Genomic DNA, 23,530 nt, shown 5'->3' with positions numbered 1-23,530 from the left:
ACCTTCTCTCTCTCTCTCTTGCTTCCTCTCTGTTGTTTCCTCTCGCCATGTGATCTGCTTGTACCCGCTGGCTGCCTGCCACTTTTCCACCAAGAGTAGAAGCAGCCTGAGGCCCATGCAAGATGCAGCTGTTCCAGAATCGTAAGCCAAATAAGCCTCTTTCCTTTATAAATTACCCAGTCTCAGGTATTTTTGTTATAGCAACACAAAACTGACTAAAACAGAAAATTGGTACCCAGGAGTGGGATGTTGCTATACAGATACCTGAAAATACAGATGCAGCTTTGGAACTGGGTAATGGGCATTGTTGGAGGAGTTTGGAGGACTTGGAAGAAGAGAAAAAGATGAGGGAAAGTTTGGAATGCCTTAGAGACTTATGTAACAGTGAGCAGAATGCTGATAGAAATGTGGACAGTAAAGGCCATGCAGATGATGAGGTCTCAGATAGGAATGAGGAACTTATTGGGAATTGGACAAAAGATCACCCTTGCTACACCATAGCAAGGAAACTGGCTGCATTGTGTCCATGCCCTTGGACTTTGTGGAAGTTGGAACTTAAGAGTTGTGAACCAGAGCATTTGGCCAAAGAAATTTCTAAGCAGCAAAGCATTAAGAATGCTGCATGGCTACTTCTAACAGCCTACTCTGAGTTATGGCAGCAAAGGCATGATGTAAAGCCAGAATTTAAAATGGAAGCAGAGCATAAAGATTTGGAAACTTTGCAGCCTGGCCACGCGGTAAAGAAGCAGAGAGCCAGAGAACAATGCAAGAGTGAAGCAGATAAACTGGTTGCTAAAGACATTATCTTGGTGGTGAGGCAGCCAGATGCTAAGAACCAGGTCAATGAAAAAATGCCCTAAAGGCATTTCAGAAGTCTGGAAGGGTGCCCCACCCATCACAGGCCCTGAGGCCTAAAATGACTGAGTTGTCCCAGAGGACAGACCTGGGGTGCATCTGCCCTCAGGAACCTGCTCCCTGCATCCCAGCTGCTCTGGATGGAGTGGCCCCAAGTGTGGTTTGTGCAGCAGCCCTGGAGAGTAGAGGCCCGAAACCTCAGTGGCATCCACGTTGTGTTAAGTCTGCAGGCCGGCAGGACGTGAGAGCAGTGGAGTCATGGCAGCCTCCACCCAGATTCCAGAGGATGTATGGAAAAGCCTGGAAGCCCAGGCAGAGACCTGCCATAGGGGTGGAGCCACCATAGAGGTCATCTACTAGAGCAATGCTGAGCAGAAAAGTGGGGTCAGAGGCCCCACAGAGAGCCCCCACCAGGGAAATGTCTAGTAGAGCCAAGGCAGCCAGGCTGCCGCCAGGACCCCAGAACTGCAAGGCCACTGGTAACATGCAATGCAGGCCTGGAAAAGTCACAGGTACTAGCACAGCCCACTGGGCTGTGCCTGGCAGAGCTGTGGGAACAAGGCTGCCTGATGCTTTGGGGCCCAGATGCCCCAGTGTGCCCAGGTCGTAGGAGTTGGAGTCAAAGAAGATTATTTTGGAACTTTAAGATTTAATGTCTGTCCTGCTGGGTTTCGGACTTGTTTGGGGCCTGTTTTTCCTTTCTTTTGGCCTATTCCTCTCTTTTGGAATGGAAATGTATACCCAATGTCTGTTCCACCATTGTATCTTGGCAGTAGATAAATTTGATTTTGACTTTTACAGGTTCAAAGCTGGAAGGACTTTTGCTTTTGGTCTCAGAGGAGACTTTGGACTTTGGACTTTTAAGTTGGTGCCGGAACAAGCTAAGACTTTTGGGACTGTTGGGATAGAATTTTGGGATAGTATTTTGTATGTGAGAGTGACATGAGTTTTGGGGAGCCAGGGGCAGAATGATGGAGTTTGGATGTGTTGTCCCCTCCAAAATTCATGTGAAAATTTGATCTCCAATGTGGCAGTGTTGGAAACTGATTGAGTCATGGGGGTGGATCATTCATGAATGGATTAATGCTCTCCCTGGGGGAGGGGGGAGTAATGAGTGAGTTCTCGCTCTATTAGTTCCTGTGAAAGCTTGTTGCTTAAAAAGACCCTGGCACCTTCTCTCTCTCTCTTGCTTCCTCTCGCCATGTGATCTGCTTGTACTTGCTGGCTCCCTGCTACTTTCCACCATGAGAAGAAGCAGCCTGAGGCCTTTGCCAGACGCAGCTGTCCCAGGATCGTAAGCCAAATAAACCTCTCTTCTTTATAAATTACCCAGTCTCAGGTATTCTGTTATAGCAACACAAAACGACTAAAGCAATTGTTTTACTATAAAAACCTACTGCCTTATCTTTGGGCTGAGGTAGCATTTTTTATAGTACATAAACTCACTCCCTACAATTGTTTGACAACTGATGACATAAATGGAAGGGTTTCTAGCATATCTAACTTAACCCCAAGCAAAGCCTGGTCATTTTGAGGGCTCTGACTCAAATTGACCATGCATCTCCTGGTTCCAAACTCAGAGCTAAGTGGTCTATTCACATCTTTACTAAACCAGGAGCTGTTTATCTATCTGATGCTTATCCAATTTTGTGCCAGCTGAACATCTTATCAACTTTTGGCTAATAAAGAAGCAAATATAGTGTCCAGCCTTAAGGGTAAATTCAATACCCATGAGTGTATTTCTCCTTTCCCTCCCCACACTAACATAGGGTCAATTCTGGCTATGTGAAGTGTCCAAGGAAATGAACTGAAAAATATGCCCAGACCAAAGAGCATTTCTGACATCTCATCAAGGGATTCACATCAGTCTTTGGCAGGGGACATGAAAACCACTTGGAGGCAAGTACCAAGTCTGGAACTCGACACTGAAAACTTCTGGTTCCTAGCAACCCTTTTCAATTCTGCGAGCTCTTCACTCTGTGCCTCCACATGTCTAGGGTTCCAGATTTCCAGGTTACAAAAGCATAAGATGATTACAGCTAGAAGAGAGGCCACATAGAAGTGAGGGCAGAGCTGGGGTAAACAGCCGTATTGCCTGGCCTTTTCCCTGCCCTACACTTCCTCCCTCCAGATGACTGTGCCTGCATCTGAATTATGCAGATTTGGAGTCCAATTCCCTCTAGTCTCTAGAGTATTTAAGTTGGGCCTCAGGGAGCTGTGGATACCCTATTGCCTGGCCTTGTTCAGCAACAGCTGAGGCAGCAGGTGCCTACAGCTCAGAGCAACTTGTTCCTCCAGCAACAACCTTAGCAAGGCTTGGGACCAGGAGCTGCGTCCAAGCTCTAACAATCCCATGACGCTGTGAATCTAAAGTGTTATTACTGTGCTTTTCATGGTGTATTACATTACATTTTATCTCAACAACTGGTCTGAGATCTCCCTGAGCAAATGGGCCACATGTTACTGCTCTCTCAATCCCCCTGTGTCAGGAGCTCAATAGTACTGCAATAAATGAACAAATGAGCTTGGTTTCAGAAGGCCTGCATCTGAACCTTGGATGAGCTACTAGAAGTAGTGTAAATCTCAGTTTCCTGATCTGATCTGCCTTGGACAGCACACAAGTCAAGCAGCTTGTGCATGACACGGGGTAAATGATGGTAACGACACCTCAGGGGCATGAGAGCAGCAGCTCTGCATTTCCTTGTCCCTTGTTTCTCCTTGACTCCTTGTTATGTCATAGTTACATAACACATGATGTGGAGATGTGGAGAATGCCTGGAAGAGTAGCAGGGGAAGCAGGGCCACCAGATATTCCTTGCTTCCTGGACACTTTGGAGGCCTGGCTGAGTGTGGTCTGGGCTGGGCCTCCCCTCTGCTTGCTCCACTTTTCAATGTCACCACCCAGCCCTGCCTCTGATGCCCAGCTCAGGGACCTGGAACTCCCCCTCAGGGATTCCCTCCTCCCCAACCCTGACTCTTGGCACCCTGCCTGGCTGCCATGGTAACAGGCTCCACGGTGACAAAGGAGAGATCTGGGTCCTGTTTCCTCCTGGTCCTGTCAAGGAGGATTTTCAGACCATTGAGACTGAACTGATCTGCACCTGTCCAGGCTCTTTCTGTTCTCATTTAAGTTGAGCTTAAACCTCCACCCCTGCCAGCAGGACCATGTGTACCAGCTTGACCACTTGCGAGTGGAAGAAAGTCTTCTATGAGAAGATGGAGGTAGCAAAGCCGGCTGACAGCTGGGAACTCATCATAGACCCCAAACTCAAGCCCAACGAGCTGGCTCCTGGCTGGAAGCAGTACCTGGAGCAGCACGCCTCAGGCAGGTGAGAGGCCAGTAGGAAGGGTCCTGTAGGCAGCCTTTGGGTCACAGCCCTGGGGCACCTTCCAAGGAGAGACAGAGCCTGGTCCTGGGCTCACACTCATTCCTATGTCAGTTGAGGTGGGAGATCAGAGAAAGAGCTGCTAGGGGGTCACGGAGGCCTTAGTTCTAATGCTAGCTGTTACCACCTACTCCCTGGGTGACCCTGGGCAGGTTATGTCATTCAATCTTTGGGTCTCAGTTTTTTACATTAAATGAAGAGCTGTATTATCTTCAATGCCCCTGCAATTTCTGACATTTAAAGAGTGGTTGGAACTGATGGGAGGAGGCTGTGGGGTCCACTGGGGAAAGACTCAGCCTAGGAGTCAGGGAGCCTGTGCTCTGGTCCTGGGTCTGTCTAGTCAATTCAATCCAATTTGATTTGAATGCAAAACATTTCTTGACCACCTGCTATATGTTAGAAATTGGTTCTATAGCTTACTATCTCTGTGAACTTGGGCAAGTCCCTTTCTCTTTCTGGCTCTCAGTTTCCACATTTGCAAAATGAAGGGGTTGGCCTGGATGATCAATCAAGTCTCATTCCAGCTCTAGTATCTATGGATTGGTGACACAAAGACTTAGCTTTGGGCAGGGCTTCCTTTTGATCCTATCACTTTATAGGAGCCACATACCTCCCACAGTGCAAGGGGACACTTCCTCCTAAATCCTACATGCTCCTCCCTCTTCTAGATTGTGACTTAGGACTGGGACCATAGAATTCCCTGCCTACACTGTCACAAGCCCACCTACAGGGTCTGTACAGGCCTCTCCCCTGGGCCTTTGGACTCAAGGGAGGCCAACAGGTGGCTGTGTTCTAGAGGTGTGGGCAGGATGTGGACAAAGACTGGGTTGCTCACCTGTATATGTGTGAAGCCCCTTGTGGTATAGAATGGTGCTGAGGGTGGGAGCAGAGGAGGCAGGTTGCAGGTGAGGAGCTTATGTTTGGACTCTGGCCCCAAGACCTGTGAATATTAGAGTAAACCTGTCTTGCAATAAAACACAGACAGGTAGAGGTCAGTTCATTCATGTCCATTCAAGTCAATTCAAGAAGCATCTGTTGGGCACCTGTTGTGTGCTGGGGCGTTTGCTCTACCTCTAACTAGCTGTTCATATATGGATGGCTCTTTGACTCTCTGGGCCTCAGTCTCATCTTAGTAAAATCTCACACCCTGCTCCCTGCCACCCTCAGGTTTGATATTTTTGGATTTAAGATCTGGAGTCTGGCTTGAGGTTGGGAAACAACTCTGGATTGTCTTACTGAAGATGATGTAGAAGGAGAAGACAAAACATGGAGCTCTGGGGCTGGCTCGTTGGGAGGGGAAGGTGCCAAGGACAGGAGACTTGGGTGCCAGGACTCAGGAGTTTAGGGGCCCAAACTCCGGCTAGTGGTTCCTCTTGCCTCAGAGCTCAGCTGGTCATATTCTTGGCTGGTGGCCTGCGGCTCCCAGCTGGCCTCAGGCAGGACTGCAGAATTGCTGCCCTAGTGCTCATTCTTTGCACAGGCTCACTCTACCTTTAAGCCTTCAGATGTATTAACCCTGGTACGCTGCAACTGTGGCCCCGCATGGTGGTGGGGCCCCCCTTCTGGCTTGGGACCAATCAGGCTCCTCTGCCCTGCTAACCCTGTCCTGGGCTGTGCTGGGTACTTTTCTATGCTCATGCTGTCAGTGGCCTGCAGAGGTCAGGAGCTGGCGTGGCTTCAACTCTATCTCACAGCCTGGGCTGAGCAGTGCTTGGCATACAGTATGTGCTGAGGTGCCTGTTGGACTGAATTAATCTCTTCATCAGAGGTCCTTTAAGGCATTGTATAATGGACCTAGAGAGGGCCAGTGATGAGGGTAGATTCAACCCAGTGGGCACTCCACTGCCTATGAAGTCTCTGTAACATAGGGCTTGGAAGAGGTTCATCTCAGGGGTGGAAGGAACTGCCCTGAAGGTAATGAGTGCCCCATCACTGAAGGTGTGCAAGCACTGGTGGGGGCGGAGGAAGTGGGGCTAGGCTAGATGAGCCCCAGGGACCTTCTCTGTGCTCCCTGAGGCTGGGTCTCCATGGGGTCCAGTTAAACAAAGTGGCCTGTGTGTATGTAAGTGTGTGTATGTGTGTATTTGGTGGTGGGGTGGGTTGGAATGGGGACCCCCTGCAGGGCTGCAGTGGTATCTAGGTTTGAGTTGTCAAGGGACTGGGGAGTGTTCTTTAGGAAGGAACTGGACTTGGTAGTCCCTCTGCAGGCCAGTCTATCACCAACCACCTGTCCTTACTGTCATTCTTGGTGGTTTACAAAGGACCTATAGTGTGCCAGGGTCTGTGCTCGGCACAGTTAGAGGCATCTCTTTTCCCCAGAGCAAGCAAGACGCACAAGTCAGATGGTGCAGGTCATCCCCCTTATCAGAGTCACAGGAGGTCTGTGTGAAAGGACGCTTATGGACACCATCACACTGCATTTTACAGATGAGAAATAAGAGGAAGGGGGGGAGAGAGAGAGACCCCCTCTGCAGCATCCAAGCCCAAGCCCTGAGAGCATTAGGCTGGGGGAGGCTGAGAGGGCAGGAGAGCGCACAGGAGGCACCTGGGCTTGGCTCCAGTTCTAGTTCTGAGGTCCCAGGGGCATTCACCAGGAGGAGGCGGGAGCCAGCAGCCACAGAGGGCTAATGAACCCCACAGGGGTTCACAGGCAGTAAACACTCCGCCTCCAGCTCCAGGCACAGGCGAACGGGCCTTTCCTTTCCGGGCTCCCAAGGGCGGGCCGTTGCTGGGAGGCCCACTTTCTCCAGCCATCCTTCCCCTCCCCGCAGGTTCCACTGCTCGTGGTGCTGGCACACCTGGCAGTCGGCCCACGTGGTCATCCTCTTCCACATGCACCTGGACCGCGCCCAGCGGGCGGGCTCGGTGCGCATGCGCGTCTTCAAGCAGCTGTGCTACGAGTGCGGCACCGCACGCCTGGATGAGTCGAGCATGCTGGAGGAGAACATCGACAGCCTGGTGGACAACCTCATCACCAGCCTGCGCGAGCAGTGCTACGAAGAGGACGGCGGCCAGTACCGCATCCACGTGGCCAGCCGCCCCGACTGCGGGCAGCACCGCAGTGAGTTCTGCGAGGCCTGCCAGGAGGGCATCGTGCACTGGAAGCCCAGCGAGAAGCTGCTGGAGGAGGAGGCGACCACCTACACCTTCTCTGAGGCCTCCAACTCGAGGGCCCAGGCGGGCTTGGGCTACAACTTCTTCTCCCTTCGCTGGTGCCTCTTGTGGGCCTCCCTCTGCCTGCTCATCGTCTACCTGCAGTTCTCCTTCCGCAGCTCTGCCTTCCTTTAGTGGAGCTGCTTAGGGTGGGGGAGGGTACACGGGGCTGAGAGCAGAGAAGCCGACTCAGCCTGGTCCTGGTTGTGCTACAGATTCAGTATATGACCCTGGACAACTCAGTCACTCAAGTCCACTGTTTAGTCCTCTGCAGAATGAGGGTTTTCATTAGATATTTAATGGTCCTTCCATTAGATTTTACAATAATGGGGGGAAGGGGGAAGGTCTAACGTAGGTTTCAGAACTTGCCAGGTTTGGTGTCAGTACTAAGTCCACAGGGAGGTATCTTCTTCCTTTCCCTCCTCCACCTCCATCTCTGTCCTTCCTTCTGCTTCGTTTCCATAGCCCATTCTTCATTACGACCCCGTTAGGTCCTGCCTTGATCGTGCTCGTTCACAAGCTCATCTTTAGCTCCCTCTGACTGTCCTGCCTGGTTCTTCTTGTAGGGAGCAGTGGCCCCACCCAATGCATGGGGGCGAGGTCACCTGATCCCTCTCCTGGAGAGCCTACTCCCAACATTCTGAAATACTCAGATTTTTTTACTTGGGTGTTAGAGTCCGCTTGGCTGAATTGTCTAGAGCTTCACTGTCCAATATATTAGCCACTAGCCATATGTGGCTATTTCAATTTAAATTCATTTAAGTGAAATAAAATTAAAAATTCAGTTCCTCAGTCACACCAGCTACATATCAAGTTCACAGCCATATATGGCTAGTGGTTGACATATTGCACTGTGCAGAGATCGAACATCATCACAGAAATTTATGTTGGATAGCACTTGTCCAGAGCCTGAAATTTCCACTTAAATATATGTGGACTTAGAAAATAAGAGGTGGGCACAGTCTTAAAGGTGTAGCAAGAAGCCTTCTAGGGTGAGGTACAGGTGGGGTGGGGTGGGGTAAAGGTATACAAATAAATATGTAAACTCTGTGCTCTGGCTGTCAGCTGATTAGAATCTGTGAGTCTCAGTGCTGCCTTACTTTGTTTCCCGGGAGGAGATGGAAAGTAGATCTGGTCAACTGGGTCTGGGACAGGAAGCAGATCATAGGGGTGGGGTACCAATTGCTGATAGCTCCTTTGTAGGGTTTAGATACCACAAATGCCATAGTTGTGTCTTGAAGGAAGTACCAGTTTGAGACAGAAAAGTGTGTCCAAAATAGGTTGTCAAGGAAAGGGAAGGTTGAAGCAAGTGTTGGAATCCAAAGTGGATTGCCAAATAGGCCTTGGAAAACCAGGAAAAGGGAAACAAGGTAAGGAGTAATGACCACATAGATACCATGCCCTCAACAAGTCTGCCTTCCTTGTGGAGTATTGGGATGGACCTTAATTTCTTGGGATCACAACGTTATAACACATTTTAATTTAGGGTGTTTCTCTGGTGGGTTTCCATGACTTTTTCTTGGCTGGTGCTCTCCCAGGGAGTCAGTTCTAGACTTAGCTGTGACATTGCTAGCACTTCCTCTGCAAACTTCCTCAGACATCCTGTAGTGTGTGGTTAAGGCTCTGGAATGTACTAGGCTTGGCAGGATACTTGTAGAAGGCCCTATGTTAGCCACCCACCTCCCTGCTCTGAACAAGGAGGTCCATGCCCTAGTAGGCCTGGCTTCATGATGTTCTGATAGAAGAAATGCATCCTGGCCAGACAAAAACTTAGTTTCGAGGAGGCTGCCAGAATCTCAGCAGTGCACAACTCTCGGCTTTTCTTTTCTTTCTTTTTTTCTTTCTCTTTTTTTGGTGACTGGCCAGTACCTGGATTGAACTCCGAACCTTGGTGTTAGAGCACCACGCTCTAACTAACTGAGCTCTCTGGCTAGCCCCTGGCTTTTCTTTTTCATAGAGGGTAAGCAGTACCCCCAAAAGGCAGCTGGAGAACCTGTTGAATTCACTGGAAGATGATGGCTCTATGCATGTGTCTTGGTTTGGGGCTTGGAGAATACATTCCTGTGCTCTGCAGAAGTGTTCCTAAGACGTGGCACCACTGCTTACCCATGAGGCAGGGAGATGTTGCTCTGCCTCCTGTGTGAAATACCTCGTGGCAGATTCGATAGCTGTCCTCGTTCCTGGGGAGGGTGAGGGAAGGGGCAGATAAGGCAGCTCTGTGGACATGAATCTCCCAGGTGAAAGCAGGAGGTGTGTCCAGTAAGGGGAGGTGGTGACCAAGGGGAAGCGCAAGCAGGGGAGGCAGAAGGCACCTGCCTCCTGCACCTCCCTCTTTGCCTGGTCCATGAGACCAGCCCACTGGGGGAACATGTTTGCTGTGCTGTTCCCTCAGACAGAGCTGTGACTTGGGCAGTTTGACTCATGGGCTGTTTCAGATGACACTATGTTGACTATGGTCTGGAGTGGGAAACAGAAACTCTCCTGTTCATATCCCTAATCTGTTCCCTGACATTCACACCTTTCTCTTGCCTACGTCCAGAGCCTCCGCCCCAAGCGGCGCCCAAGAACTGAAGGTGAGGTTGGGGGCTGGAGTGTCTGGTTAGACGTGTTCTCAGAGAGGGGCTGCTCTGGCCACTGAATGCCACCTGCCCATGCAGCTGGCTTTGCTCTTTTCCAGCTTTGGCAGGGGGGTTCCGGTGGCTTGTCCAGATTCCTCTGTGGACCTGCAAGAGTAAAGAACTGGGCAATCTGGAAGAACTTCTGCCTTTGCTCAGTTGTGTGCAGCGGGAGAGGTACAGGATGAGCGTCAGGCTGGAGTGGTTGCGAAGCAGGGGGCACATGAGGTTCTAGGTTCACTTCTATCAGCTACAGATGATGCTCACTGGGCCTGTGCAGAGTGTGTGCCCCCCGGGGCTGTTGCTCAACTACAGACACATGGTGGCTTCTGGGAAGATAAGTGTCAAAGAGTCAGGGAATCAAGTTGTCTCCAGAGGACTGTCTGCCCCTTGCCTTGGTCAACCCTGGAGGGTTTCAAGGGGATATGAAAGGACGGGATTGAGGGGAAGTGGTGCCAGCAGCATTTCTTACTGAAATTGTGGTTCGTGGGGCTAGGGACAGATGCCAGGATTGTGTCAAGGGGGAGGGTGGTGCTTCAGATGGTCAGTCAAGCTGGGGCATCTGCAGGGAGGACTGTGAGTGGAGGAATGAGGAACGACTAAAAACAGAAGGGAAGGTCAGGGGGCTGAAATAGGTGAGAAGACATGGGGTCTGGGGAAAATCCAAGAAGATGCTCATTTTTTTCAGTATATAGATATACTTTTTCATATTTAACTAGAATGGCTCTTCTCTGACTCCACTCCTCTGACTATTGCCATGTCTTTATTTTTTTAAATTCTTTCAAAGTCAAGTTTCTCAAAGGAGATTGCACTTATCTCCACCTCTTATTTACTCCTTGAACCATGGAAGTCTCGTTTCCATGTCCCTGAAACTGCCACCCACATATTGGCACAGTCAATTGCCAAAGCATCGGCCACTTATCTGTCTACATCTTACTTGATGTACCTGCTGCATTTGATACTCCCTCCTTGAAGGTTCCACGACAGCACTTGTCCTTGCTTTGCTGCTTCTCTTTTCTCCCCACTGAGATATTCTTCGTGGGCACCTCCCCTCACCCATCCCTGACACACTGGTGTTCCCCAGGATTCTCTTCTCTCCCTGTTCATTTTCCTTCAGCAACATGCCCGCTCAGGTTTTCACTGCATGTGAACTCCTTGTCTTTCTAGCTCCTCTAAGCCTTTTCACTGAGCCCCAGGCCCACAGGCCAATTGGTCTGTCTCCTGGGAGCTCCCCTCACAAGCAGCAGGACCAAAGCTGAGCTCATCATCTGCCATCCAGACCTGCTCTTCCAACTTCTCAGAAATCTGGATGGTATCCCCAGACCCTCCTTCACCACCTCAACCCACCCCACACTAATTGGTCACCATGCCCTGTGTCCTGTTGATTGATCTTCCCAATTACCTCTGGGGCTGGTCTTTTTTTTTCCCTTTCCATTTATTGCTGCCCAAACCCAGTCCATTGGTGTCTCTTGCCTTACTTCTAATAATAATCTTCATGCCTGTAGCCTCTTCCCCTTACAATCTACCCTCCACTCTACCGCTGTCCTGGAGTGACTTTCTAATAATCAGATATGATCAGCACACTCCTCTGCTTAGACTCTTCCATTGCTCCTTCCTGCTAATGGATAAAACTTAGTCTCGTTAGCCAGGCATAATTATTTCCCAGATAATAATAATAATAAATAACATGCATTGAGAAGGAGCTCCGTCAATATTTGCTATTGTTAGTATTCACTGTGTGTGAGGTGCTGTGCTAAGCACTTTATATGCATCGTCTTATTTAATTCTGAAAACCCTTTGAGGCAGATTCTATTATTATCCCTGTTTTATGGCTGAGACTTAGAGAGGTTAAGAAACTGGCTCATGGTGACCTAGTTAGTAAGTTGCAGCATGAAGGTTGAAATTCAGTGTCTCTCTGGCTCCAGAACTTTAGTTCAAAATCATTATGCACCCTGCCAGTGGGACAGAGCCAATACTCTTCAAACTGCTGTTCGCTCTCCCCTGAACACCTTCCCCAACTGGATTTCAAGAGTTTCTCTTTCAGTCTCGGCTTGATCATTAGCTCCTCTGCGAAGCTTTCTTTCATAGCCTCTGGCAGTGTTAGGATCTTATCACCATGAGACTGCCTCTGCTACTGCACTTATCATATTATATTGTCATTGCTTGTTTGCATGTTTGATCTTCACTGGCAGTTGTCTTTCATCCTTCTATCCCCAGTAGATGGCACAAAATAACTACTTACTCAAAATGGATGAATGGGTGACTGGCAAAATTTTTGTCTTGAGGATGCAGTATTCCCAACTATGCCTTCCCCTCCCCCACCAAACCATTTAAAGTATGTTTAATGTACTGTGATACTCAAGCTGGAAGGGAAGGAAATGCTGACTTTGTGCCACCTATTATGTCTGACAAGCCATGACATAGACACTATAGTTATTCACACTTACAGAGGGGAAACCGAGGCTTAGCAAAAGGTCATTTTCAAAAGGCTTGTGAACTGGTTAGTTTAAACTTAGTACAGGAGCCCAGACTGCCAATAAATGAATTAAATAAGCCTGTTTAATCTGCATGACACACACTGATACTCAGCTCAGATACTGTGCAAGGACCAAAGCACCTCGCCCAACCCTGGAAAAACAGGGCAAGAAGTGTGTTCTGAGTAATGCAGCTCTATTCCTTCAATTTGCATTCATTTCTCAACATACATCTGGTACATTTTATCTCTGGCTTGTTCTAAGTCCCAGGATCACAAAGATGATTAGACATAGTCCCTGACTTGGAGGGGTTGCACTGGGCAGGGGAGGCCAATGTGTGCTAGTCAATGCTGTACTAGGAAAGGGAGAATCGAATCACAACTCGGGGATGAGGTGTTAGGAATGATTTCTCAGAAGAGGAGTCATGAGGGTGTATGTTTTGGAGGAGGTGTAGAAGTAGGTGGGAAAGTCACTGCTGGGCTGATGGGGAGCTGAGTGCATCCCAGGCTGATGTTCAGGAAGCAGAAAGCAACCAAGTACCAGAAGCGGCAGGAGGACAGAGCACAAGAGGAGAGGGTGGTTTAGGGTCTGGGAGCACTGGCTAGAGACAGGGCAACAAAACAAGGTAGGATGGATTTGGGTGAAGACAGCTCTCTTGGCTCAAATAAGAAGTAAAGTCATTCTGTGGACAGGAGGGAGATTTCATTTACAGTAGACATTTTGTTGTCACTTTTAGAACTTTTATTAAAAGCAAAAAAAAAAAAAGTGCTGCACAACTTTATGTATTGTGCTTTCTACAAACATTTGAATGCCTATATATTTTATACTAGGCACTATGCATGTATTAAAGGAAGAATTTCAAGAAGCTTAGAATTGTTCCTGTTCTCATCTTTTGGTAGAGAAATGAGCGCTCTTTTCAAGTGGTCTGTGGGCAATGATAACTTGGGCTGGAAATCACAGAACGATTTACTTTGGTCAAATAACTCAGAAGGTTTTGTTTATGTAATGCTGACAATAAAATCAATTAACTAATTTAATAATCAGTGAAACAAGGCAATTTGTTTCTGGTTCCAATTGTTCACACATGTTGAATTCAGTTGAGAACAGTTATGGTATAAATGATTTTCCTTTTTGCTTTTCTGTTCCCTTTTGTTTGTTTCTACAATAAAAATGAATTACTTCCTTAAAAGTATACATATATTGATATCCATTAGATAGTAAATCCATTAAGCAAGATTAAATGTTCCTGGTAAAATGAAATACATAAAAACCTTTGATGATATGTGTGTGTGTGTGTATTCATTTACCAAAGTGTGTATATAAAAGATGAGAAAGAAAAGCAGCCCCTGAGCTTGGGAGCTGGCCTGGCACTCACAGTTAGGCTATGGTGCTCTCCTATTGTACAAAAACAATTCCACAGAACACCCACCCCTTCCAAGGCCACTCTGGGATGATGACAGAGCATGCAAGCCCAAGGCTGTACCATAATCATGTCTGAATACAGATAAAAACATGAACACGTCCAAACGACAAAAATGACCGAGCAACGCCCTATCCCGGCCAATATGGGTGATTGCTACTTCTTCACCAGTTACAGCTTCAGCTTCACCCTCATCTTACCTTCTAGATCAGAATCATTAAGGTACCCAGTCCTAGAATGATCCCCACATGCTGACAGCATCCAATCCAGAGCAAAGCCCCATGTAGGCAAATCTTCCCCAGTCACCTGACCCAAGCCCAAATGCTTCGGTTTGTCCTTTCTAACACCCTCTAACTGAGATGTTTCATGGTTCTCATGGGCATCCTCACTTGTGGCAACGAGTCAAAAAATCCAAACTTGTTCAGTGACAGATGTGTTTCTGGTGGTCTTCAGGTGAAGGGCATTGACAAAGAGATGATATATTTCTTCTTCCAGTGTCTGTGAGGCACTCAGATATCACAATAAACTTAAACAAAATAGAACAAAAAAATGCAGAAATTTTTTTCAGACTATAATACATTTAACAAAGTAATAAAACAAAAATCAACCAAAATAAAATAAAATCCAAGTATCTGAAAATTTAAAAAGCGTGTTTTAAATCTTGGGGTCAAAAATGAAATAAAATATACTTGCAGCTGATTTAGACATTAAGGAGAAGGAAAGCACTACATACAAAAATTATTTTTGTTTTAATGCTTTATTTTACAGTACTGTTAGACTTTTAAAAATCATATTTCCTATAAAAAGTTATGTAAGAAATATCTATTCTATTAATGATTATCTTTTCACTTTTAGAAAATATATTTCCACCCATATTCTTATATCTATTTCAAAAAAGTTACATAAGCTATTAATTCTTTTGGTAGATGGGGAGGAATTTAAAATACTCTTTTTCATACCAAACTGAATTTCCAGTTTTGTTAGAATAATCTAGTATTTTATAATTAAATTAAGAGAATACTTTATAGGTCAGCCATATTTTTTCAAGAATTAGATTCGACATGTGCATTGTATTTCATAATATTAGTAAGGAATTCAGAAATCAATTTTTAAATTTTATGTGTTTCTTTATCATCATTTTTATACTAGCCCACTCCACCTTTGAGTTCTTCATTTTGATTTATTTATTTTTTTCTTTCATTTGAAATAGTTTGGTAAGTAGTATTTTCAGGCACAGCGTATGAGTAGTATGCCTCTCAGGGACTGGCTTTCTGTTACTCTAACCCTTAAAAAATAGCTTGGCTGAGTAGTACATTCTGTGATCACAGTTTTTAATTGTTTTCCTCTCAAAACTTGGAAGGCATTATTTCAGTGTCTTTTACAATTTATTGTGGCAGAACAAAATTCAAGCATCAAACTAATGTTTTGTTTTGTTTTTTTTTCTGTTTACATTGCCTGATGTGATACAAAAAGAAATTACTGATGCAATAGCCTCACAAATCTTGCAGAGAATACAAGCTAGAAAATTTCAAAGTTTTTGTTTGTTTTATTGTTTCTCATTTTAACTTTGTCAATAGGGGAGAGGGAGGCATTTACTCTGTTTCTTTGGTTTGTTTTTATGTGTTTGAACTACAATTTTTTATATGTTTAATGACTTTTCGCTGCTGATTTTTACAGCGGGTTTGCTGAGGAAAGTTCTGTTGGAGACCGTAGCGGCGCTTCACGGGGAGAAAAGAAAAAAAAAATGCCGATGTTTTCACCAAAGGTATCTTTGCCAAAGAGAGGTCTTGTTGTCCTGGGGGTGGTAGAAGGGCTGTCACCCAGATGCAGCCGCCCTGCATGGCCATAGGAGCATAGCAAAACATTTCTTTTCTGTATTTTGTGGTAAGTCAAGTTGTAGGGTACTGCCTCTCCCACTGACTGGCAGGAGAACCTTTATCAGGAGTTGGCCTGGGCAGTGTTCCCTTGCTTTACATTTAATGCACATTTAATCTGGACATTAGTACAGGGGACAGATGCTCCCTGTGTGGGAACCTGCTTCAGTTTCAGAGATAGAGTGGAGATTTGTCCCCCTTGACTGTCCTTCCACCTGTCCTCATCTCCATGCCCCGTCTGAGGATATAGGGGAAAATAACACACACACGCACACACACACACACACACACACAAAGATTTTTTTCCTATTCTCTACCCCCAATACAATACAAAACACTTCTGTGACCTGGGGTCACCAAAATGTGTGAAGATTTCTTTCCACCCACAGTCAATCAATTGTCCAGCAGATTCTGCAGCAGATTCTCCAGCAGACACCAGCTGGGTGTCTTCTAATTCAATTCAATTCTGACACTGTCTACCTGGAGATAGACACCAGGTCCCACAGGATGAGAATTCAGTCCCACAAGACTGCCTCCCACTTTAGATGCCAATCACAAGCACAAGTTGTGACCGGTACTTCTGGCCAACTGGGTTCCCATGACCCCCTCCTTGGGTTTGATTAATTTGTGAGAGCATCTCACAGAACTCAAGGAAACACCTTACTTAACATTTGCTGATTTATTATAAAGTATATTATGAAGGTATATTATGTATCATAAGTATATTATATATCATAAAGTATATTATGATACAGATGAACAGCCAGAGGGAAGGGATGTATAGGGCAAGGCAGGTGGGAAGGAACGCAGATCTTCTGTGCACTCTCCAGGTGTGCCACCCTCCAAGAGCTTTTATGTGTTCAGTTATCCAGAAGCTCTCTGACCCCCGTTCCTCTGATTTTTATGGAGGCTCTGTTACATAGTCATAATTGATTAAAGCATTGGCCATTGGTGATCACCTCAGCATTCAGCCCCTCTCCCTTCTGACTGGGGTGGGGTGGAGCTGAAAGTCCCATCCCTCTAATCACACATTGGTCTTTCCGGTGAACATCCCCCATCCTGAAGCTATCTAGGGGCCCTTAGTCGCTAGTCATTTTAGTAGCATACAAAAGACACTTTAAGATTCCAAGGATTTTAGGAGATGTATGTTAGAAAATGGGCAGGAAGGCCTAATATTTATTTCACAATATCATACTCTGCCACTCCAAGCTTGGGAATATTGTCAGTGCCCTTGTGCTAGGGTGGGGGGAAGGGGTCATTTCCTTTTACTCCTGTGATGAGCTAGCTATTCCTTTGCATATGAAGACCCGCAGATTGGTCCACACTCAATCCTATCATGACTGCTGCTGTATTGTACGTACATTTTCCAGAGTTTGAAGAATGTAGCTATTGAGCATCTGTGGTTGCCAGTAAATGCAGATCTCTCCCTACTATGCATTTCTTTGATTATGCCAATGGGGAATTTGGAAAATTTGGAAGGTTTGGATAGTAGGTACATGGGCTGAGTTCATCATCTTGCACCTGAAGTTATTGTTTCTAATTTGCATTTTAAAAATCTACTCCTGTAAAGTAATTTAAATCTTTACTAGAACAAGATGGTTAGAAATAAATAATTGATGTAGATTTAGATATATATTAGGTGATTTTAATATTTTATATTCATGCATCTCTGGTCCTTTAAAAAGGACCTAGCTACAGCAGACCACTAGTTGTCTCCTAATATCTGTTGTCCCCTTTTCCCACAGTAATAGGACATTAGTGGTACACATGTCCTTGCAGAATAAAGACTACTCATCCCAGACTCCTTAAAGGCTAGGTGTGGCTATGTGACTAAGTTCTGGCCAATGAGATATAAATTACACAGAAATTATATGTGAAAAGTCTAGGAAAATTTATGTAAGAGACAGTGTTTAGGTTATCTACTGCTCTTTAACAAAGCAGCCCAGAATTTAGTGACATAAAACAACATGAATCATTTTCTTGTCTCATGTGGTTGTTGTGGGTTGGGGACATAAAATGGTACTTTTGATTCTGGGTCTTCCATGCTATTGCAGTCAGATGGTGGCTGAAGCTAAAGGATCTAGAGCTCGCTGGGTAACTCTCTTCCTTTATGTATGCAGTCTTGGGACTTCTCCATGTGGGCTATTGGGCTTCCTCACAGCATGGCCACCTTGGACTGCCTTGGTGGCAGAAGGCTTCAAGAGTGAGTATCCCAGTGAGGAAAGCAGAAGCCAAATCTCTTTTATAATCTAGCTTGGAAATCACACAGTGTCAATACTAACATACTCTATTAATCAGAACAGTCACAAAATCTGCCCAGTTTCAAAGAGAGGAAGCAAAGACCCCATCTTTCCATAGGAGGTATGTCAGTCACAGTGCAAGAAGAACATTGTTACAGCCATGGTTGGAAAGTATCACCTCCCATAGGTGATGACTACGTCTCCTTCACTCTCCTAATCTTTATCCTTTTGATCCATCTTGGTGCCTCAACACAGATGCTGCCATCTTTAATCATGAGGTCAAGACCACACATAGCAGAGGATCAAGATGGAAGTTACCCTCGTACCTAATACCACCCAGTACCTTATCAGCCCTGGACCACCAACTTGGAATTTTATGCAAGGGAGAAATAGACTTCTCTGCATTTAAAGCTACCACTTTTTAAATTTTATTTATTTTATTTTTTTGGTCACTTAGAGCTGAACCTAACCACAAGCTTGTCTTCCAGGTCATCAATTCATATATATGTGTCATTCCTTAAACACACTGTGCATTTTCACTGTTCCCTGCTCTCAAACACACTGATTTTCAAGCCTGCAATTCTCTGGTTTCCACTCTTTGCCACAAGCTGACTTATTCCCTGCCTTTAAGTCCAATAACAAAGGCTGTCTTTTAAGAAGCTGTCTCTGACACCCTGAGACAGACGTAAGGACATCAGAATATCATTTAGCACATTCCGACGACCTGTTTCTTGAGCCCATATTTAATGAGTTCATGTTGTTCTATCTGATAGTTGTTAGCATATCTCTGTATCTCCTGCTGTATTGTAAATTTCTTGAGTGTAAGGAGCATATTCTATATATCTTGACAATCCTTCTTCTTGGCTGTTTTTCGGGGCATTTATTTCAGAGTTTTGGTTCTCAATATGTTTCAATGTTTTTGTTTCATAAATCTCTGTCAAACTTCACCCATGATGATGGGAAGAAAGAATTTTGCATTTATAACTTTGTATTCTTTTTCTTAAAGAGCCCCACACACCAAATCATATAAGCTCCAGGTCCCCAAATAGTAGGATCCTCTTCTTTCTGGAAGATACAAAATTGTAAATACTCTCTTGGAAACTGGAAATGGAAAGGAGTGAGTAGACTTTGATAGGAGGAGTTGGGCATGCAGACAGATGGAAGAGGATGAACAGTTTGACAGAGACTGGCATGTGTGGGCCACTTTAGGGAATGGTGGGCACACATGTTTTCTGAAGGATCAGGTATCAGTGGGAAATAAAACTGAATGAGAAGTTGGAACTACACTACCAAAGGCTTCAAAACCCTGCGTAAAAAGTGTGGACTTTTTTCAGAAGGCAGTGATTTGTTTTTGTAGTTTCAAAGGGAGACAATGACATGATCAGATGTGTATTTAGAAGTTGAATCATACCATAGGCTATAGAATAAATTAAAAGAAACTGGGTTGTTGGTGGCCAATGGGAAGGAGAATTGACCATGGGAAAAGGAAGGCCAGATGGAAGATTTTAAAATAGTTTACAAGAGTCATAATACTAGAGTGGTGGCCTGTTATGATGAAAATGGAGAGAAACTAAGAAGACACATATCTAAAGAAGAACTCACAAGGTGTGAGTAGTTAAATGTGGCATCAGAAAGGACAGAGAGACAATGATAAAGAGAAAAAGTTTAGGAGTTATTTACATAAAGATTTTAGTTGAAGATATTGATTGACATTAAAGTCAATGTTCATTCAGTGTTTCACAAGTATTTGGCAATCATTTAGTATATTCCAGGCAATCTTCTAGGTGGCCTAACCAAGACAGGAAGGCACAGTCTTTGCTGTTGAGGAATGCCCTTTTGCAACAAAGCCCTTTTGTAAAGAGCCAGACATGCAAACAAACTATTGACATGATTGCTGCAATAGAAAAACAAACAAAAGCCACAGGCAGTTTGTCTTGTTTCAGAATTATTTAGATGTGTGAGTCTGTCCCTTTGTGTTGTGGGTTCTAGGAAGATTGAGAGTGTGTGTTTTCCATCAGTCCTCTGAAGTTGTCAAGAGTATGTGGACATGTCTAGCCTCTTTTTAAGAAGAAAATGGGAATTAGGGTCTGAAAGACACAGCCCTGGATGAGTGTGGGATCTAGGGACTGGAAGGGGCTGGGAAGTTATCTCATGCACTCATTGCTCATTGCCAAGAATCTTCTCTGACTAGAGCTCATCTCTCCTCACCTTGGATCTAAGTATACAGTTTTTCTGCTGAACTAGCCTTCTCGTTAGGAACCCAAAGCTGACATCTGTTTCTCTGTGACTCCTGCTGTCAAATGTTGCTTAGCCAATAGTTTATATTTTCCCAAGGCATGGCATTGGTTCATCAATTAATCAGAATGTTTTTATGACTAGGAAGTGCAGAGCTTGAGTAAACTGAGAGAGAACAATGTTTCCCCTTAAACAAGTGAGGCAGATGGCAATATAAACAGGTAGAAAGCTGCGCAGATACAACATATGCCTGAGGAATGTAGGCTGGACCTTATCTATCTAGAGAGCATATTTCCCATAATGCTGTTGGAAGGAGAAAACCCCCCCAAACTCTTCATATCTATGTTGTCAGCATTCAGATAAACACCCACCTGCCACTGATTAACTGTGAAGCTTTGGGCAAATCATTTCACTCCTCTGGGCTTTTATCATCACACCCAACCCACCACTTCTAATTTCAGACTAAGCCTGCTTTCCAGTTTCCACAACTGATGTACATGGAAGTTGAGGAAGCTCCGGGGGAAAAAAATTCCATCGTGTCCACAGTTGAGATTTAGCTGATAGAGGCATGTCTGTCAGAAGGAGGTGAGGTAGGGTAGGGTCTTACAATAGGAGCCAAATTACAGGGATAGGTTGTAAGGCTCCTCAGTAGAATCTAACCTTTGGGAAGAAAGGACCCAGCAGGATGAGCCTACCTTTGTGAAAGGGCTTGAGGTTTGGGGTGGAGGAGTGGTCTCAGGTACAGAGTGGAACTGATTTAAATCCTGCTTAGTCTGGTCCCCTCAAAGCTTGGGGAAAGGAGACGTTTGGGTAGTGTATGTGTTTCCTATGGCTACTGTAATAAATTACAACAAACTGGTGGCCTAAAACAACAGAACTTTATTTTCTTGCAGTTCTGGGTGGCAGAAATCTGAAATCACTCTGTCCAAAGGCTCTAGGGTAGAATCCCTAGAATATCTTCTAGTTTGTGGTGGGTCCACTCATTCTTTGGCTTGTGGTTGTATTACTTCAATCTCTGTCTCAGACTTTGCGTGGCCTTCTCCCCTGTGTATTCTCTTCTGTCTCTCATAAGTATGATTGTCTTTGAAGTTAGGACCCATTTGGATAATCCAGGGTGATCTCATCTGGAGATCCTTAACTTAATTATATCTACAAAGACCTTCTTCTAAATAAGGTCACATTCACAAGTCTGGGAGGTTAGAACCTTTTGGGGCCACCATTCATCCCACTACAGTTAGTAAATGCTGCTGTTAGTAAATGGGGCATAAGCAGCTATGCAGTGAGACCCTCTAAAAGCATGAGAGGCAGAGAAGAGGAAGAAGAGGTGAACACCAGCATCTTACGGTGGCAAGGACAGTTGCCTGGCACCTCACTGTGGCTGAGTAGCTGTAGAGAGAGCAGCCGCCTAGTGATTCCAAGGGTCCAGCAGAGTGCAGTGCAGGTGGGTCTCAGTCTAAGACAGAGTGTTTCAAACTGAGCTTTGTGACTCAGTAGTGGGTCACACGGTTAATTGACCCAGTCATAACCTGTACTAAAGAGAAAAATAAAAAGAATAAAAAAGAATAGGAAATACAGAGATCATTGCAAGGAATAAAGTATTGTTTTGAGAAATATGTGCAGAAGTCCTTGCGTGCACCGGGTTATGATGTAAAACGTTTTTCTTATGTAAGTTGCATTAAAAAGTTTGAAAGCCATAGGCATAAGAGACTTTAGCATGGCATTTCACAGCAGTATTGAGAGAGCAGTAGGTCAGGGAACTATCCTCAGTTCTGGGCACAACATTGGGATTGACCTTGGAAGGCATCAGATCTCTGGCCAGGCACAGCAGCAATGGCGTAGACAGCCACAAGAGGGAGCTCGCAACACATGCCAGACCTCCTTTGGAGACCTCCCACCTCATTGACAGAGGATGACCTTGCAAAGGAAGTGAAATTCTACTGACATGTGGATGAAAAGGGGGGCCAGTGAACTTTGAGGCCAACTATAAATGTGACATCGATTGCAAGTACAGGTTTGTGAGGCTGGAGGGGGGTGGAGAAGTTCAGATTACATGCAGTAGAAGGGTTTGTATTAGATTAGAACTTTAGTTTTTGAACTTTTGTTTCCCCTTCAAGCAGTTTGTTCCTATGAACCTTCATGGCAGAGTCCTGATCAATGAAACAGAATCCCTGCAACATATGCCCTCTCCGTGTCGTCAGTCCCTGAGGAACTCTGTGCAGAGAACCCTAGACCTAATTGGGGAAGCCTTTAATGAGAACACTGGGTTAGAAGGTGTTTGTAGTCACTTTCAATGCTCATCTTTGATTCTGTGGTTCAAAACAAACAAAAAAAATCTCAAATCTCAACTTCTTTTTGAAGCCAAGGATTGAGTATTGGTTATCTCTGAATGCCCAGCACAGCATTTGACAAAAGGGTTCAATAACTGAATGTCTGAGGGAAGAGAATATTTTGCATGCTTCTTTGTAACTTCAGCACCAAGCACAGCACTTTTTGCATAGTGGGTGCTTTTAAAAGATTGGTGCATAAATTTTAAAAATGAATAAAATCTTGCTCTAAAAATTTGGAGGATGTTGTCTTTTATCAGTCAAGCCAGCAGAGGGCAGGAGAGCTCAGCTTAACAACAGCATAGTCTTCTGTGTGCCCATCACAGCGGGCAGATGTGTAAGCCGGTTCAATTCTTTTGTAAGATTAGGAAATGCACAACCAGAAAAGGATGGAGACACAAAGCATGAAAGCCCAGCCTAGGGGGTTCTCAAATCTCTGCACATTAATCCTCAGAGCTTTCTCCATAGGATAATGCCTTTGTCAGGAAACGGGGAGTTTGCTTTAGGCAGACTGCAGGGTACAGACCAGGACAGGAGCTGCCAGTCTTACAGTGTGACTTCTTCCACTTGGTGGAAGGGATCCAAGGAGCTTCACAGTGCACTTGTATCGTGGCAGGGATATAGAACTAAGAGAATCAGAGGTTCTGATGCTGATACTAGTTACATGACCTTGAGAGACCCTTCTCTTCTCTTGGCTTCAGTCTTCCATATGTAAACTGAGGGACAGGACTAGATGACTTTTAAGGATCCTGGTTTGTGGTCCTGCCTTTGCCCTCAGCTCTTGGAGTATCATAAGGAAAGTCAATGAAGCAGGTGATTTATCTTCAATGAGGCAAAGCCAAGCCCATCTTCCTTGGTGTTGCCAAGAAGGAAAAGGAGAGTTGTGGTTGAGTGAAAGGAGACAACAGGATCCAGAAAAAAAAAAAAAGATAAGAGGAGAGGTTGGCAGGGAGA

At 45.3% G+C, this 23,530-nt stretch overlaps 1 protein-coding gene across 1 annotated transcript; it reads left to right on the top strand.

Annotated features, from left to right (window-relative positions):
- Window positions 1-4,020: 4,020 nt before the first annotated feature.
- RTP2 (receptor transporter protein 2) lies at window positions 4,021-7,529 on the top strand. The gene is made up of 2 exons (XM_063096275.1): window positions 4,021-4,184; window positions 7,013-7,529. The coding sequence occupies exons 1-2, from the start codon at window positions 4,021-4,023 to the stop codon at window positions 7,527-7,529; spliced, it is 681 nt and encodes a 226-aa protein (XP_062952345.1).
- Window positions 7,530-23,530: the final 16,001 nt, after the last annotated feature.

The sequence above is a fragment of the Cynocephalus volans genome, chromosome 1, assembly GCF_027409185.1.
Source record: "Cynocephalus volans isolate mCynVol1 chromosome 1, mCynVol1.pri, whole genome shotgun sequence".
NCBI lineage: Eukaryota > Metazoa > Chordata > Mammalia > Dermoptera > Cynocephalidae > Cynocephalus > Cynocephalus volans.
The sequence above is the reverse complement of the archived record's forward strand: the minus strand, read 5'-3'. Positions and strand labels throughout refer to the sequence as shown.

What these genes read in the sequence shown, in the direction of transcription:
- RTP2 (XM_063096275.1), top strand. Translation starts at nt 4,021, where the DNA reads ATGTGTACCAGCTTGACCACTTGCGAGTGGAAGAAAGTCTTCTATGAG. An exon ending in GAGCAGCACGCCTCAGGCAG is followed by an intron (nt 4,185 to 7,012) that starts GTGAGAGGCCAG and finishes CCCTCCCCGCAG; the next exon opens with GTTCCACTGCTCGTGGTGCT.